The sequence below is a fragment of the Mus caroli genome, unplaced genomic scaffold (assembly GCF_978045245.1).
Source record: "Mus caroli unplaced genomic scaffold, Mus_caroli_1 scaffold_14, whole genome shotgun sequence".
Classification (NCBI taxonomy): Eukaryota; Metazoa; Chordata; class Mammalia; order Rodentia; family Muridae; genus Mus; species Mus caroli.
The window spans coordinates 502,049-517,134 of NW_028227269.1; the positions used below are offsets into that span (position 1 = coordinate 502,049).

Sequence of the window (15,086 nt, forward strand, 5' to 3'; positions counted from 1 at the left end):
CCCATTACAGATGGCTGTGAGCCACCAGGTGGTTGCTGGGAATCGAACTCAGGACCTCTGGCTGAGTACTCATTGTTCTTAACCACTGAGCCATCTTTCCAGCCCCCAGACAGGGTTCTTATGTATATCCCTAGCTATCCTGAAACTTGCTCTATTTATTGATGAGGCTGGCCTTGAACTCAGAAATCTGTCTGTCTCTGTCTCCTATGTTCTGGGATTAAAAGCATGTGACACCATACCCAGTTTTCCTGTTTCTTTTTCTTTCTTGTTCACATGTGTTTGAGTTTATTGTAGAGAAAAGTAACAGAAATTGTAGTTGGATAAAGAGAAGAGTCGGACATAGAATTAATGTAAGCCTCTATTCCCAAGCCTTAGCAGCCCAGCCATAGGTCTATATGGTTCTTTAGTATCAAGAAGCTAATCTTTCCAGCCATTTCCATGTTGTAGGACTTCTGCCATATTTCTTAGCTTTCACTGGCAGTGGCAGCGAGGCTGTTCATAGTAGCATCGTTACTTTATGATTTCAGTAGCTCATAGGTAGTGAGGATTCTGTTTAGACCTGTATGTTTCTTCTACATTCTCCTCCTGAACCATCACAGTTCTGGCAGTTAGCAATGTTTAGCCATGGCCTTGTATTTAAATCTTCATTCTTCAAGACTATAGACTGGGACCTAAGCACTTGTACTCCAGGTTGCTTCACTTCCCCACCTCCCATCCCCCTGCAAACCCCCATTCCTTATATATAAGTCCATAACAAAAGAAGCCAGCATTAGAGTTTTGGTAAAACATTAGTCCCATTTCCTTAATGCAATGACAAATCAAGATAAGGATGTATTTTAGTGAATTTTATTGGACTTTTTAAAAGAAGTATAATACGATCCGATGACAGGTGAAAAAAATGCAAGTTTCTCCCCCTAAGGAATTTGGTTTATAATAGAGGGTAGCATTGAACTTGTGATCCTTTTGTCTCAGTGTCCTACATTCTGGAATTACAGTTGTGTGCCACCATGCCAGGTCCAGAAAAGTTTTTTTGCATCTAACATTTTAAAACGTGGGGCGGGGTGGGGGTGGGGGACCTAAACCTAAATGCAATATAAGAAGTCTATTAAACCTCTTTTAAGGTGTTTAAAGTGATCTTCTGATAGGTGTAAGTACAAGAAAAGAAACCATGGCAGTTTGTTTTACTGATCAGATTTAGTTTAGTGCAGCAGTGTACAAGAGAATAAATACTTATTTGAATCTATGTGTGTGTGTGTGTGTGTGTGTGTGCAAGCATGTTCTCTCATGCATGTGTGCATGCTTTCCACTTTCATGTCTACCTGTAAAGTTTCATGCATAAATAAAGTAGGTTTGCAAAATAAGTTTCATATTGCTATATGAAATTTTTTGTTTTGCTTCTATTCAAGTGTTAAGTTAAAATTTTCCCCCTTTATATATTCAAAGATGAATTGTCTACTCATTTTTTTCGTGTCAATCTCTTTCTGTACTGATCCAGTTTGTAGTTAGTAAAAAATTATATAAAGGAATATTGATCAACTAAAAATTAAGTTAGAATTATAAAAAATATTTATATCATGATTAGATATACTAATCACTATGTTCTTCACTTTCTTTGCTTTTAGTGGGACTTCCCCTCTTGCATGCTTGAATGCAATGCTGCATACAAACTCCCGAGGAGAAGAAGGCATCTTCTATAAAGTTCCAGGTAGAATGGGCGTGTATACTTTGAAGGTAAGTTGTTGGGGAGGCAAGCAATAGTAAGGGTTGGCGACATCTAACTACTGAGTTACATAGACAGAGTTCTGTTCTTGAGGAACTTATTCCCAGAAAGAAATAAAATTTCAACCCGAAAGTAAGTAAATTTTGGGGAGTTGAACTCAGAGCCTCATGAATACTAAAAAGGCACCCTCTTTATATATTCTTATTCTAAATAAATTTTTTGAGGTTATTTGATCTTATGTGTATGGATGTCTTGCCTGCATGTATAATTTATGTACCACATTCTTGTGGTACTCATGGATGCCCGAAGAGGGTGTTGGATCCTCTGGAGCTAGAGTTCCAGTTGATTGTTAGCTTCTGTGTGGGTGATGGGTTGAACCCGTGTCCTGGAGGAACAGCAGTTCATGATCCTAACTGCTGAGCCCTCTCTCTAGCCCCTACTTCTTATTTTAAAGAGGCCGAAAATATTTACATATTTACAAATTGGGTCTTGCTTTAGATGGCTTTGCTTTACTCATCTTCCCCACTAAAACCTACAGTTATGGTTATTATTCCTGTTTTTAAGGGAGAAAACTAAGTTCAGAAGTTGTGATTCTTTACCAGTGGTGGCTGTATTATATCAGAACAATAATAGGAACTGTGGTCAAGCTTAACGCCCACCTACCTACCTTCCTTCCTTCCTTTAAATATTTATTATTATATATAAGGACACTGTAGCTATCTTCAGATGCACCAGAAGAAGGCGTCAGATGTCATTACAGATGGTTGTGAGCCACCATGTGGTTGCTGGGATTTGAACTCAGGACCTCTGGAAGAGCAGTTGGAGCTCTTAACTACTGAGCCATTTCTCCAGCCCCCACATTTCTTCTTTCATAACAAGTTGGCTAATATGTAATTCATACACTGAAATGGTGGCCTTTTCTTAACAATATCCTTTCACTTGCAAGCAGGAAGAACAATTTATATGAGCTTAGTAAGAAGGCTAGAGAATTTAACTCATACAGCTAAACATTCCTGGGAAATCCAAGCGGGATCAAAAAGATGTCATCTAGTCTTGGTCTCTGTTCTTTCTTTTAGCTTTATTCTCAGTCAGCTTCTCATCGTATATGAATTCATTCCGAGTCTCCATTCTGCAAACTGTAAGTCTAGGGAGACAAGAGTCCAGTAACTCAAGCAAGAGGCACCCACCTCATTTAGATTTAACTTGCTTTGGCCCAGCCCATGTGGCACCATACATGAATTGTGGTTATTATTACGTGTATAGAATCATTTTTATTCTTGACGTAAGGATATTAAGCTTGTGTTGATCTGATAATTAAAATAATAATGAAGGAAGTTTATCAGCAAGCCAGAATGAATGAATCAGCAAGGCAGACAGTTATATCCAAAGGGACAAATCCATAGACACCTCTGTCCCATTACCTCTTTTCTCCTAGCTACATACCACAATGCTCAGTAGTGGTATGGAGTCTACTAACATTAAGCACATCTAATCTGGGATGCTGAGACGGATCAGCTTGTAAAGGTACAGACAACTCATTTTGTCCCCTGGGCACATGTAAGTGAGGAGAACCAACTCCCACAAGTTGTCCTTTTAACTTTCATATGTGTGCTATGTCACATTGGTGCCCATACTTACGTACTAAATAATGTAAAACTAAACAAATGGACATCTTCCAAGTGAGCCTATGCATGCCTTTAACCCTAGCACTCAGGCTGCAGATCGAGGTACCTCTGAGTCCTAACCAGGCAAGCCTGTGAAGCACAGTGGGATCCCATCTTAAACAATACAGAACAAAAGAGGAACAAACCCCATCTCTAGGAGCTGAATGTGGTGCTGTATGGTTATTGATCCTACGACTCAGGAGGCAAAGCAAAAGGACCATGTCCAGTCCTAGAACCAATTTGCACTACATACAAAATCCTTTCACACTTTTTAATCTTACTTCCTCTGACTTTGTCTGCAGTGTTTAACATTTGTATATTATGGGATTTAATTCTAAATGAAGCTTTCACTTTCTCTTTTGATTACTTTAGCTATTCTCGATCTTCCATAATTTTCTTTGTATTCATTAAAATGCTTACTGTGTTGTAGAGATGAGGAGGAAAAAACCTTAATATATATTTTCTATTCTTAATACCACTTAGGTCAGTTCTTTGGTATCAGTTGTTTTGGGGGTTTCTTTCATACATCAAACAATTCTCCCACTAAAATCAGCTAGGCACCCTTTAATTTAACTCAGGTTTTGCACTGTCTGCCCATTGTGTCAGGCTAAGGGACCAATTCCATAGATTACCCTTCACTTCAGCTGCCATTATGAGTCTTTGGTTGTGACCTAACCTCTGATAGACCAGCTGTAATTATTGTTTCATGTCCTTCTTGGGATTCATTAACTTTCTAGGACTGCTTACAAAAAAAATTCCAGAGAAAACCTTTTAAGTTTTCCATTTATTGTAATTCAGATAAAAGGCATGCAAAAACTGAGGTGGTCATTGAATATGGAAGCTGGCTTGTCATATCAGCTCTAAGCACAAATGTTGATTTTAGCCTTATCCAAAGTCCTAGGCTAGCCTTGAATGGAAGGTTTGTGATTGAAGCATCATTCTGTCCTTGCTATCAACTCAGCCTTCATCCTTGAGATCTTGACTAAAATTTGCAATTTTCTAATCACATAATTGTCTCTTAGTACTCAGGCTCACTCTGAGGCACAGGTCATTAGAAACACTCTCACAGTCACTCATCAACACAGGTATTATCAATCTTATCATTTAGGAGGGTCTAAATCGGTTAGGTGCCTGTTTTAGGAGCTAGAATCAAAGACCAAACAGCAGAACAATGTTTGCCTAATCCCACTTTTAATTAGGAAAGTACAAAAGTCAGTGAGTTTAAGGCTGGAGAGATGAGATGGCTCAGCAGTTAAGAGCACTTGTTGATATTGCAGAGGAATGGAGCTCAGCTTCTAGCATGATGTTCTCAGACACTGTACATACATGTACATATGCATGCATGCAAAACACGTAAATCTTTAAAGAAAAAAGAACTTAGAGTTCAAATAATGTATGTCTTGTATCACATTGTCAAGTCTATGCCAGAAATAAAAGTTGGATAAACTATAGTTCTTGAACCCATTATGCTTATATTTTCATTATTAAAATATTTCATATTTATAAAATATACTGTGAACTCTACCATTATAATGAAGCAAAGTAGGATAAGTTTTGAATAAAGGGATCTATTAAGTTTCTGTTATTTACCAGTAAGATTTGAGCTGTACTTGAACTTAAGAGAAGTGAAGGCCTTCAGGGAACAATAGGTTTTCTTATTGCTTCCCATTTCTTATGAGTAGCTCAAATGAAGAGACAGATAAAATTCTGAATGAATTTTTAAGTAGAAAAAAAAATTAGATAAAGTGATAATCACGGGAGTCAAGATAATTGATAAAGATTAGCTAACAATTAAGTTTGACTCTGAGTTTTGTGTGTTTGGGTGGTGTGTCGAGTAAGCAGAGGTCAGAGGTCATCAGGGAGAAGCATTGGATCAAAGCCGTGTTTAAGAAGGTTTTCATGTAAAGGTGATTATAGATTGAAGGACAAAGTGATAATGGTAGCAGATGAATAGACCACGAGACACAGGACACATTGCATTTGGGATGTGTGAAATAGTGGTGAGAAAAGAGCCTAAGATTTGGGGCATGAGCCATTGATCCCAGAGGGATCACAAGATTTTTTGCAAAAAGAAGATAATTATATTTGTATTTCAGATACTTGTTGAACCTACAGGTCAAGATGTCTGGCTGGCAACTAACTCTATAAAAGCTGTCCTGCATTTTGAAGGAAGGAATATAAAAATATGGGGTCTGTATTAAGAAAGTGTATAACATAAGAGATGGATTAGAGGGGAAATTTAATTGGAAAATAACTGTTCTTACTCAATTGGACTTAATGTGTCATGTGGTGTCAGTTAGATGTAGGATTAATTTTTTGTGCCTGTCAGTTCATTTTTTTAATGTGAGTGTAAAAATAATTATGTGGGACCAGAAAGTACTGATAGAAAGAAAATCCTTATGAGAAATAACATTCACTAATTTATTTATTTATATATATTTTTTTGTACTATGTGAACACACAGTAGCTAATATTGAGCTCTCATGAAGACATTATTCTAAACGTAATTTTATTTAATTAGCTCATTTAATTTCTATGTGACCTTTTAAGGTAGGTACTGTTACCTCACCTTAGAAATTAAAATTAAAGCATGACAAATTAACTTAGACTAAGACTGTGTAGTTACTTCTCTAGCTTTTCATATGCAGCTACCTGGTTATGTTTTTTCACACTAAGTAGACAGTTATTCTTTCTGGTTAACAGTCTCATTACTCAGAACTAACACCAAAGTGATTAACATGTTATTTATTTCTTTGTTTGTTTACTTATTTAATGTATATATATATGAGTACACTGTAGCTGTACAGGTGGTTGTGAGCCTTCTTGTGGTTGTTGGGAATTGAATTTAGGACCGCTCACTCTGGTAGGCCCCGCTACCTGTGGTTGGCCCTGCTTGCTCCGGTTTAGCCCACACGCTCAGTCTCTACTTGCTCTGGCCCAAAGATTTATTTTTTAATATAAATAGGTACACTGTAGCTGACTTTAGACGTACCAGAAGAGGGTGTCCGATCTCATTATGGATGGTTGTGAGCCACCATATGGTTGCTGGGAATTGAACTCAGGACCTTCAGAAGTGCAATCAGTGTTCTTAACCACGGAGTCATCTCTCCAGCACCCAACATGATTTTTAAAAACAACAGAACAAGCAATAGTTCTTTTCTTGCTGCTACTTATTAGCCAATGTTGAGGACCTAGTTAGATGAAATAATATGATAATCTTATTCTCCTGACTTGAATTATGTAATTGAATTCAGAATATATAAGGTGCTACCCTATACAAACACAACTATGTCTAAGAAAATTATGAGCTTTTAAAACCTTAGCGTTTCATCTTTTACCTGGATTTATATATACATCAGTTTTCATGTAACTTAAATATATGTTGTACCTGCATATAAATGTTTTGTGTAATTTTTATCTTTGAATATAGATTGAAAATTAACTTATTTGATCCCCAAAAAGGGAAGTATAAGGATTTCGGCAAGTATTTGTGGTTTTACTCTATTAATACTAAAAATTAATCAGCTAATTATCTGCTACATTACATATTAGACATTTAGTTTCGATTTGCTAAAATGGTGACAGTCCTAACAGGATGCCTACATTTTCAGAAAGATGTGCCAGATGGAGTGAAAGAGCTGTCAGAAGGTTCAGAAGAAAGCAGTGATGGTCAGTCAGATTCTCAGAGCTCTGAGAACAGCAGCAGCAGTGATGGTGGCAGCAACAAAGAAGGGAGAAAGAGCAGGTGGAAAAGGAAAGGTAATCTCCGACTGCTGCAGCAGTGCCTTGTCAGTCACTCTCCTCAGACCATCAGCTTCCTCTTTGTCTGTAGTTTAGTGTTCTGCAATAGTCTCCTGCGGGGGTCCAAGTGTTTGTATTTAACCTTTCAGGGCAGCAGCCACTAGCCTCATGAACCTGTCTGACTGTGTGACTGAGGAGCTTTTAAAAAAATAATATTTTTCTTTTAGGGACTGGGAGATTGCTCTGTGGCTAATATGCTGTGTAAGCCTAAGGATTTGAGTTTGGATTCCCAGCACCCACCCATATATAACAATAATGAAGGGGATAAGGGGACATGCTCCAGGATCAATGAGAGAGGGGCGCAGGGGGAGGGGGGGGAGAGGGAGGAGAGAGAGAGAGAGACTGAGACTGACTGGACTTTGTGAATTATCAGCAAAACCAAAACATGATGTTGAAAGGGGTACATTGCGGGAGTGATGATGGGAATGTATAAAGTTTAAGCATAAGGATTACAGTTTAAAGTCCCAGAATGTAAAGGTTGGACAGGTATTACAGCTGTCTGGGGTCTCAGCTAGCACTTAAGCAAAGACAGAATTACTAGGTAGCTACATTAGCTCAAGTTTGACAAGCTCTTGCCTGGTTCAGTGAGAGATCAGCCTCTACACGCACATACATAACACCACACATACATATGCAAAGGGGGGAGAAAAGAAAGACCCTTAATGTGAACTCTGGTCTCTTCATGTACACGCACATGTGAGCACGTAGTGCACAGACCCCCCCCCCCCCCCCCCAGTCATTTTGGAGAATACTTAGGTTCCAGTTGAGTGGAAAGTTCAGTGTTAATGTTTGCTTTCTACTCTGATGTGTCCAGACTTGTTCACATTGGGCTTTCTTTGTTGTGCTTTTTTTGTTTACATATATTTTGTTCTTGGCTTTTTGGTACAGGGTCTTGACATGGATAGCCTAGGGTGGCATTCAGTTAGCTAATCATCCTGCCTCTGCCTCTTTAGTGCTCATATTACAGGCTGGAAACCACATTTTGGTAAATATTGTATTTTAGCAGTCTTGTTTGTCCTGTGTCCCTTCTTTCTATGTTTGTTAGTTGTACTTAGTAACCTAGACCAGCACTTTTTTTTTTGTTTAAGATTTTATTTATTTTATGTATATGAGTACACTGTAGCTGTCTTCAGACACACCAGAAGAGGGCATCAGATCCCATTACAGATGGTTGTGAGCTACCATGTGGTTGCTGAGAATTGAACTCAGGCCCTCAGGAAGACTAGTCAGTGCTCTTAACCACTGAGCCATCTCTCCAGCCGACTAGCACATTTTTATTGTTGTTCACATTGGAATTCACTCTTGATAGTGTGCTTTCTGAGAATTGGGCCAGCTGTCTAATTTATAAAGATATGTATACACATGTACGTCATACAGAATATTTTCACTGCCCTAAGTATCCTCTCTGATGTCCTCTACACACTTCTAGCTAACTTTTGCAGAGGACCCAGAATCTTTTCTACTGTCTTCATAGTTTTACTTTTTCCAAGACTATCATGAAGTTGGAATCTTTTCAAATGGACATTATTTTTAATATTACATTAAAATTTTTAGGCGTGGTGGCGCACGCCTTTAATCCCAGCACTCGGGAGGCAGAGGCAGGTGGATTTCTGAGTTCGAGGCCAGCCTGGTCTACAAAGTGAGTTCCAGGACAGCCAGGGTTATACAGAGAAACCCTGTCTCGAAAAACCAAAAAAAAAAAAAAAAAAAAAAAATTTTTTTTTGTGTATGTGCATTCACATGAATATGCATGTATACACATGCATTCACATATGCACTGTTGCCATGGCTCTTATTTAGATGTCAGAGGACAACTTACAGGAATTGTCTCCTATACTTGTGGTCAAGGTTGGTGGCAGGGTCTTTCTTTACCCACCAAACCACCTTACTGGCTCCAAATTGGCATATTTATTTAGTAATGTGTATTGGTGATTACTAAAGGTCTTTTACTGGGTACATTTCCTTGTAGAGGTAAATTGTATGGCATAATTTGCAAAAAGCCATTCACCACCTGAAATACGTAATTGCTTTGGCAATGAAGAGTGAAAAATATGATCAACTTTGTGTGCATATGTTGTCTGTGTGTAAATTCACAGAAGTATGAGTGCTATAGTGTAACAAGAATATGTTAAATTTTGTAAGAAGCTGCCACAGTGAGTGCCGGACGCTTTGTATTTCCACCAATACTGAATGGCAGATGCTATGGCTTTATATCCTTACCAGCAGTTTGTGTTACCTTTCAGCCTTCTGGATTTTGGCCATTCTAATAGATGTGTATCAGTATATCACTGTCATTGTAATTTGTATTTCCATGATTACATGTGATGTAGAAGTCTTTGCATAGTTATTTTTCATTTGAATATGATCTTTGGTCAGAAATGTACCCAGGTCCTTGTTCCATTTTTGTTAAGGTTGGGATGTTAATTTTTGTTACTGGCCTTGGTACATTCTCTGTTCATTTTTGAAGAGTAGTCTTTTTGTCTTTTCTTCTTTAAGATTTATTTTTATTTCATGTGTAGGTAAGTTTTGCCTGTGTGTATGTTTGTATCATGTGCGTACCTGGTGCCCACAGATGCCAGAAGAGGGCACTGGAATCCTTGGGACTGCAGGTATGGATGGTTAGGAGCCACCATGTGGGTGCTGGGAATTGATTCTGGGTCCTCTGTAAGAGTAGCCAGTTCTCTTTACTGCTGAGCCAGCTCTCTAGCCTTGGATTATAGTCTTTTATTCGGTAAGTTTTTTCTATGTATTTTCTCCAAAACTATAGCTGTGGGGTTTTGGGTTTTTTTTTTTGAGGGGGGGGGTGTTGGTGGATTGTTTGTTTGCTTTGCTCAGTTCATTTTTAATTCTCTTGGCAGTTTTTCCACCTCCAAATATATGTGTGCTTGTATATCTGACTAATCAGTACAGGCTCACACATGCCGCCACAGTGTGGAGGTCGGGTCTCACCACTTGTACCCTTGTTTTGAGGCAGAATTTCTTTTATTTCTGCTTCCACCCCTAAGCTTGGCAGTTTCTCCCGTTTTGCCTTAGGAACGCTGGGACTACAGATAAGTGCTTCTCCATCTGGCTTTTTATGTGTTTCAAAGACTGAGCTTACATAGGGGTTGGCAAGAACTTGTACCCCATTGAGCAGTCTCTCCAGTTCTATAAAATAGAAGTTTTTAATTTGAATTTAGTTCAGTTTATCAATCATTTATTTGTTTAGTGAACTTGAGTCTTTTGTATTGTATCTAAAAAGTCATGACAAAATCCAGGCTCACCTGGAAGTTTTATAATCTTGAGTTTTGTGTTTAAGTCTGATTAATTTTAATTTTTAAAAAAACTCTGAGAGAGAAAATGAGTGTGTGTGTGTCTGTCCGTCTCGGTGGGGTAGAGAGATACAAACAGAACTTGGCTGGCATGGAGTCTTAGCTTATGGCCCATGTGGAAGTCGCTTATTTGCAACTCTTCTCTATATCTGTCTTGTAAACTTGGAGTGCTTACTGTTCATAGCTCTCGTCCTTACTAGCAAACACCAGATGCAGTCTACCTGTCTTTCCTAACCCAAGACACTTAAGGAATAATGGCTGCATTGAAGCCATTTCCCTGGAAGGTATATTCCTGTTAAAGATAACATTTTGTCAGCTTTTTATTAGCTTCTGCTTGAACAGGGAAAAATATTTTTCATCCCCATATAATAAGCTATATGTGGCAGTAGAAATTTTGGACTAACTTCTGAGTACTTTATGTGGAGGTATTGATGTTCATGTCTAAAGTAGGCATATATTCTTAAGTTTTGTTTTTGTTTTTTCGAGACAGGGTTTCTCTGTATAGCCCTGGCTGTCCTGGAACTCACTTTGTAGACCAGGCTGGCCTCGAGCTCAGAAATCCGCCTATCTCTGCCTCCTAAGTGCTGGAATTAAAGGCGTGCGCCATTATTCTCAAGTTTTAATATCTTCTAAATTTAAGTGATAAGTAAAGTGCCTTAGATTTTAAGATAATTCTTCCTATAATAACAGACTTATTAATTTTAACTGCATTAAGAACTGTTGATGTGTCATATTATAAAAATAGGTCTTTTTTTTTCTTATCCCCATGGTAATGATTGTTCTATTCTTGGAAAGCATCAAACTAATTCAACTCATGTTCTAAGGTATATAGCTACTATATACGTTCATGTTCTATGGTATATAGCTACTATATACGTTCATGTTCTATGGTATATAGCTACTATATACGTTCATGTTCTATGGTATATAGCTACTATATACGTTCATGTTCTATGGTATATAGCTACTATATACGTTCAGTTCAAGAAAACCAATCCTGTAATCTTAGTTTTAAGTTTGCACGCTCATTGAAGATACACCCAAATGAGGGAAACATGAGGTAGGGTGCCCTGTTTTCAATCTTGGACGAATACTTTGAGAGTGATCCCTGATATTATTAAATGACAGCTTCTGCCCAGGGTATTTTGTTCCACCCAGATTTTTTTAAAGCACCTGATTTGGGAAGAATAAAGTGAAAAGGGCTTGGGGGCTAAAGAGATGGTTTAGCAGTTAAGGCTACTGAGTTCTTCCAAAGGTCATGAGTTCAATTCCCAGCAACTGCATGGCGGCTGCCCTCTTCTGGTGTATCTTAATACAATGACACATACATAAAATAAAATAAAATAAAATAAATAAATCTTGGTTTGTTTTTTTTTTTTTTAAAGTGGAAATGACTTTGTCTTTTTCCCACTTTTTTTTTTTTTTGTAAGTTTGAAAATTGTAGGCAAGAAAAATAACTAGCAAGAGTCCCGTTTTCTTGCTGGCACCATAAACAGAGATCAACATTAAATGTGGCCAGACTAAACTGAACAAAAGTCACTGTCTGGAATATATTTGAGCTTGTTTGTTGGGGGATGAACTGCTCACAGAGTTTCATATAGTTCAGTCTGGAATGAATATTTCAATGGAGCTGGCTGTGAATTCTTAGCTTTTTTGCCTCTACCTCCCAAATACTGGAGTAATAAGCATGGTATCACCTCTGGCTTTGTTCTTGTTTTTGTTGTTTTTGTTGTTTTGTTTGTTTGTTTTTTGTTTTTAGAGGTAAGGGCTCAATGTGTAGCCCTAGCTGACCTGGAAATAAATGTGTGTGTGTGTGTGTGTTTCTACCTTTTTTTTTTTTTTTAGATTTTATTTATTTATTATTTGTAAGTACACTGTAGCTGTCTTCAGACACTCCAGAGAGGGCGCCAGATCTTGTTACGGATGGTTGTGAGCCACCATGTGGTTGCTGGGATTTGAACTCTGGACCTTCGGAAGAGCAGTCGGGTGCTCTTACCCACTGAGCCATCTCACCAGCCCGTGTTTCTACCTTTTAAGGGTGACCTGCTGGGCAGTGGTGGTACACGCCTTTAATCCCAGCACTTGGGAGGCAGAGGCAGGGGGATTTCTGAGTTCGAAGCCAGCCTGGTCTACAGAGTTCCAGGACAGCCAGGGCTACACAGAGAAACCCTGTCTCAAACAAAACAAAACAAAACAAAAGAGTGACCCATCGAGAGGCATTTAAAAGTACTTGTTGCTTTTGTAAAATGTCCAAGATCATTTTCCAGCGCCCATGTGGTAGCTAATAATTATCTGTAAGTTCAATAACAATTCTCGTGCCCCTTTTGACCTCTGTGGGCATTACAGACCACACAATGTACATGTACCCATTCATGTAAAACAAAGGTATAGTTTTGTTCATGTGTTTATTTTTTAAATGCTACACAGGCTTCAGCAGCCTTGTGAGTAGTGACCCTTGCTGGTACTTTTTTGCTCACAAGTAATGTCTGTTAGTGGCTATATCAAAGAATTTGATGCAGAAATATCTTAAAATTCCTTGTTAGTAGCTCTGTTGCTAAATTTGAACAGGATAGCCTTACTCTACATTTTACAAAATAGTAGAGGGTATTAAAAATTAGGTAATAACAAATTCAATATTGTTTTTGATCTGCCTTTGATTCATTTGTAGAAATAAGTACAATTCCAACTATTTCTCCATGAATTATACTATGGAGAAGTTAATATCTAATTGTAGATAATCTATAAAGCTGGGAGACTAGTTTGGAAAGTGAAATGAGAAGTATACATGCAATTCATATTTACTTGAGCAACTCTTATTCTCAAGATGATGGATAAATGCTGAGATACCAGTAGTAAAGAGTAACTCAGTCTCCCTTATAATCTAAACTTGTCATTTTTAGATCATTCATAGTATAGTATCCTATAAAATATCAGGTATATATTACATATTTATGAATTTTTATATTCCCATAAAATTAATGCGGGAGGCCTTTAGCCAAAATAAAAACAAAAGGACTGAACTGCGTATGGCTCGGCAGGTACACTTGTAGCTAAGCCTCATGACTTGAGTTTGACCTTGGAACCCACTTGTTGGAAAGAGTGTGGTGTCTCTTGACTTCTTTCCAGACGTGCTGCTACACGCATATAAAAAAAGGTGGTTTCACGTGCCACTCAGGTTGGCACACACCTGAAATTCTATCATTTAGCAAGCTGAAGCAGGAGGATTGCAGCAAGTTCAAGGTCAGTCTGGTCTACTAGTCTGGCCTGCTAGGACGTTATACTGAGACACTCACTGTCTCAATAGATTTTAACAAACAAAATACTAAACAGACAGTTCTACTTATCCGTAAAGCACACTAATTGTGGCTGTTCAATTTTCTTATTTAGAGCTTTTACTTTTGATCTGACATCACTATTTCAAATGTATTATAAGACAGGAAGAACAGTGAGATATTATCGAAACCCACTTCCTTTTTATGTGCAAAAATAAAGAGCTTTGACAGCAGAAGTGATAGTTTTAGTTGAAAATTGATAGAGACTCTTGATACATGTATAACCTTTCAGCTAAATAGGAACAGACTAAACGTTAGAAACTCAGTCCAATATTAAATCTAGCTTATTGATTTTTAAATTAGGGAAAGTTACTAGTTCGTAGTTTTGATTTTTAGCTCTCAAACAGGAAACATGTCCAAAGAAGAGCTTTATGGAATTTCAAGTCAAGGTAAGGTGGAATAATGTCAGAAAAATTATTAGTAAAATCAATTATCTCACTTACTGTTTTGTGGTTGTAACTAAGGGATGTGTCTGTTTTTTCCCCAAAATATGTTCTAAGTATTATTATATAAGACAGCTTTGTGGATAGTTTGGGTTGTTTTGGAGATTGGCTTTTTATGTAGTCCTGGCTATCCTGAAACTCATTATGTAGACCAGGCTGGTTCTGGATTCTTCTTGCCTGTGCACTCCCAAGTGCTGTGATTAAAGACACTACATGAGTATAGTGTTATGTCGTCATAAGAAGAAATGGTGAGATGGTTTGCTTTACTCTTGTTTTCAAGAGAATATCACTGTCAACACATTCAGACTTTTTTCTTTTAATCAAGGTCTGGAGTTAGAGAACAGTGTGTGTCCCTCTAGCATTTTTATGTGTGCTAAGTTACTGAAAGGGGAGGATTAGGCTGCATCCTAGAGACGAAACTTTTGACATAGTTAACTCAAATTGAAAGAGATGTTCTTGTTGGTAGTGGCTGAGGTGAAGAGAAGTGATGGGCACCTTGCGTGTTAAAGGTGGTAGCACTGTTAGGACTGAGACTTTAAGGATAACCAAAAGCAGGAAAGTATGCAGGCATGATCTTTTCTGTTTCAATTAGGGAGTCTTTAAGAAATAATCAAAAAACATGGCCAGATTGCAATAGATGGTCATTGTATGAAAAGTGACTTAGAACCTAAATTGGTTTAAAGGTTTTTATTTATATTTTGTATGAGTGTTTTGCCTACATATATGTGAGTGTATCTGCCAAGGTCAGCCGAGGGCATTGCATTCCCTGAAACGAGTTGCAAATGGTTGTAAGCTGCCTTGTGGTCATCTGAAAG

General features: G+C 37.9%; 1 protein-coding gene across 3 annotated transcripts in view; it reads left to right on the plus strand.

Moving 5' to 3' along the window:
* Asxl2 (ASXL transcriptional regulator 2) overlaps positions 1-15,086 on the plus strand; it is an 81,461-nt gene that overhangs the window by 23,823 nt on the left and 42,552 nt on the right. The window contains exons 3-4 of one of the 3 annotated variants that reach the window (XM_085830164.1): positions 1,621-1,731; positions 6,996-7,143. In XM_085830164.1, the coding sequence (XP_085686290.1) occupies positions 1,621-1,731; positions 6,996-7,143 (259 nt within the window). Of the gene's footprint in view, positions 1-1,620; positions 1,732-6,995; positions 7,144-15,086 lie in introns of those variants that run through there. The other 2 variants (XM_085830163.1, XM_085830162.1) reach the window with 2 other exon arrangements.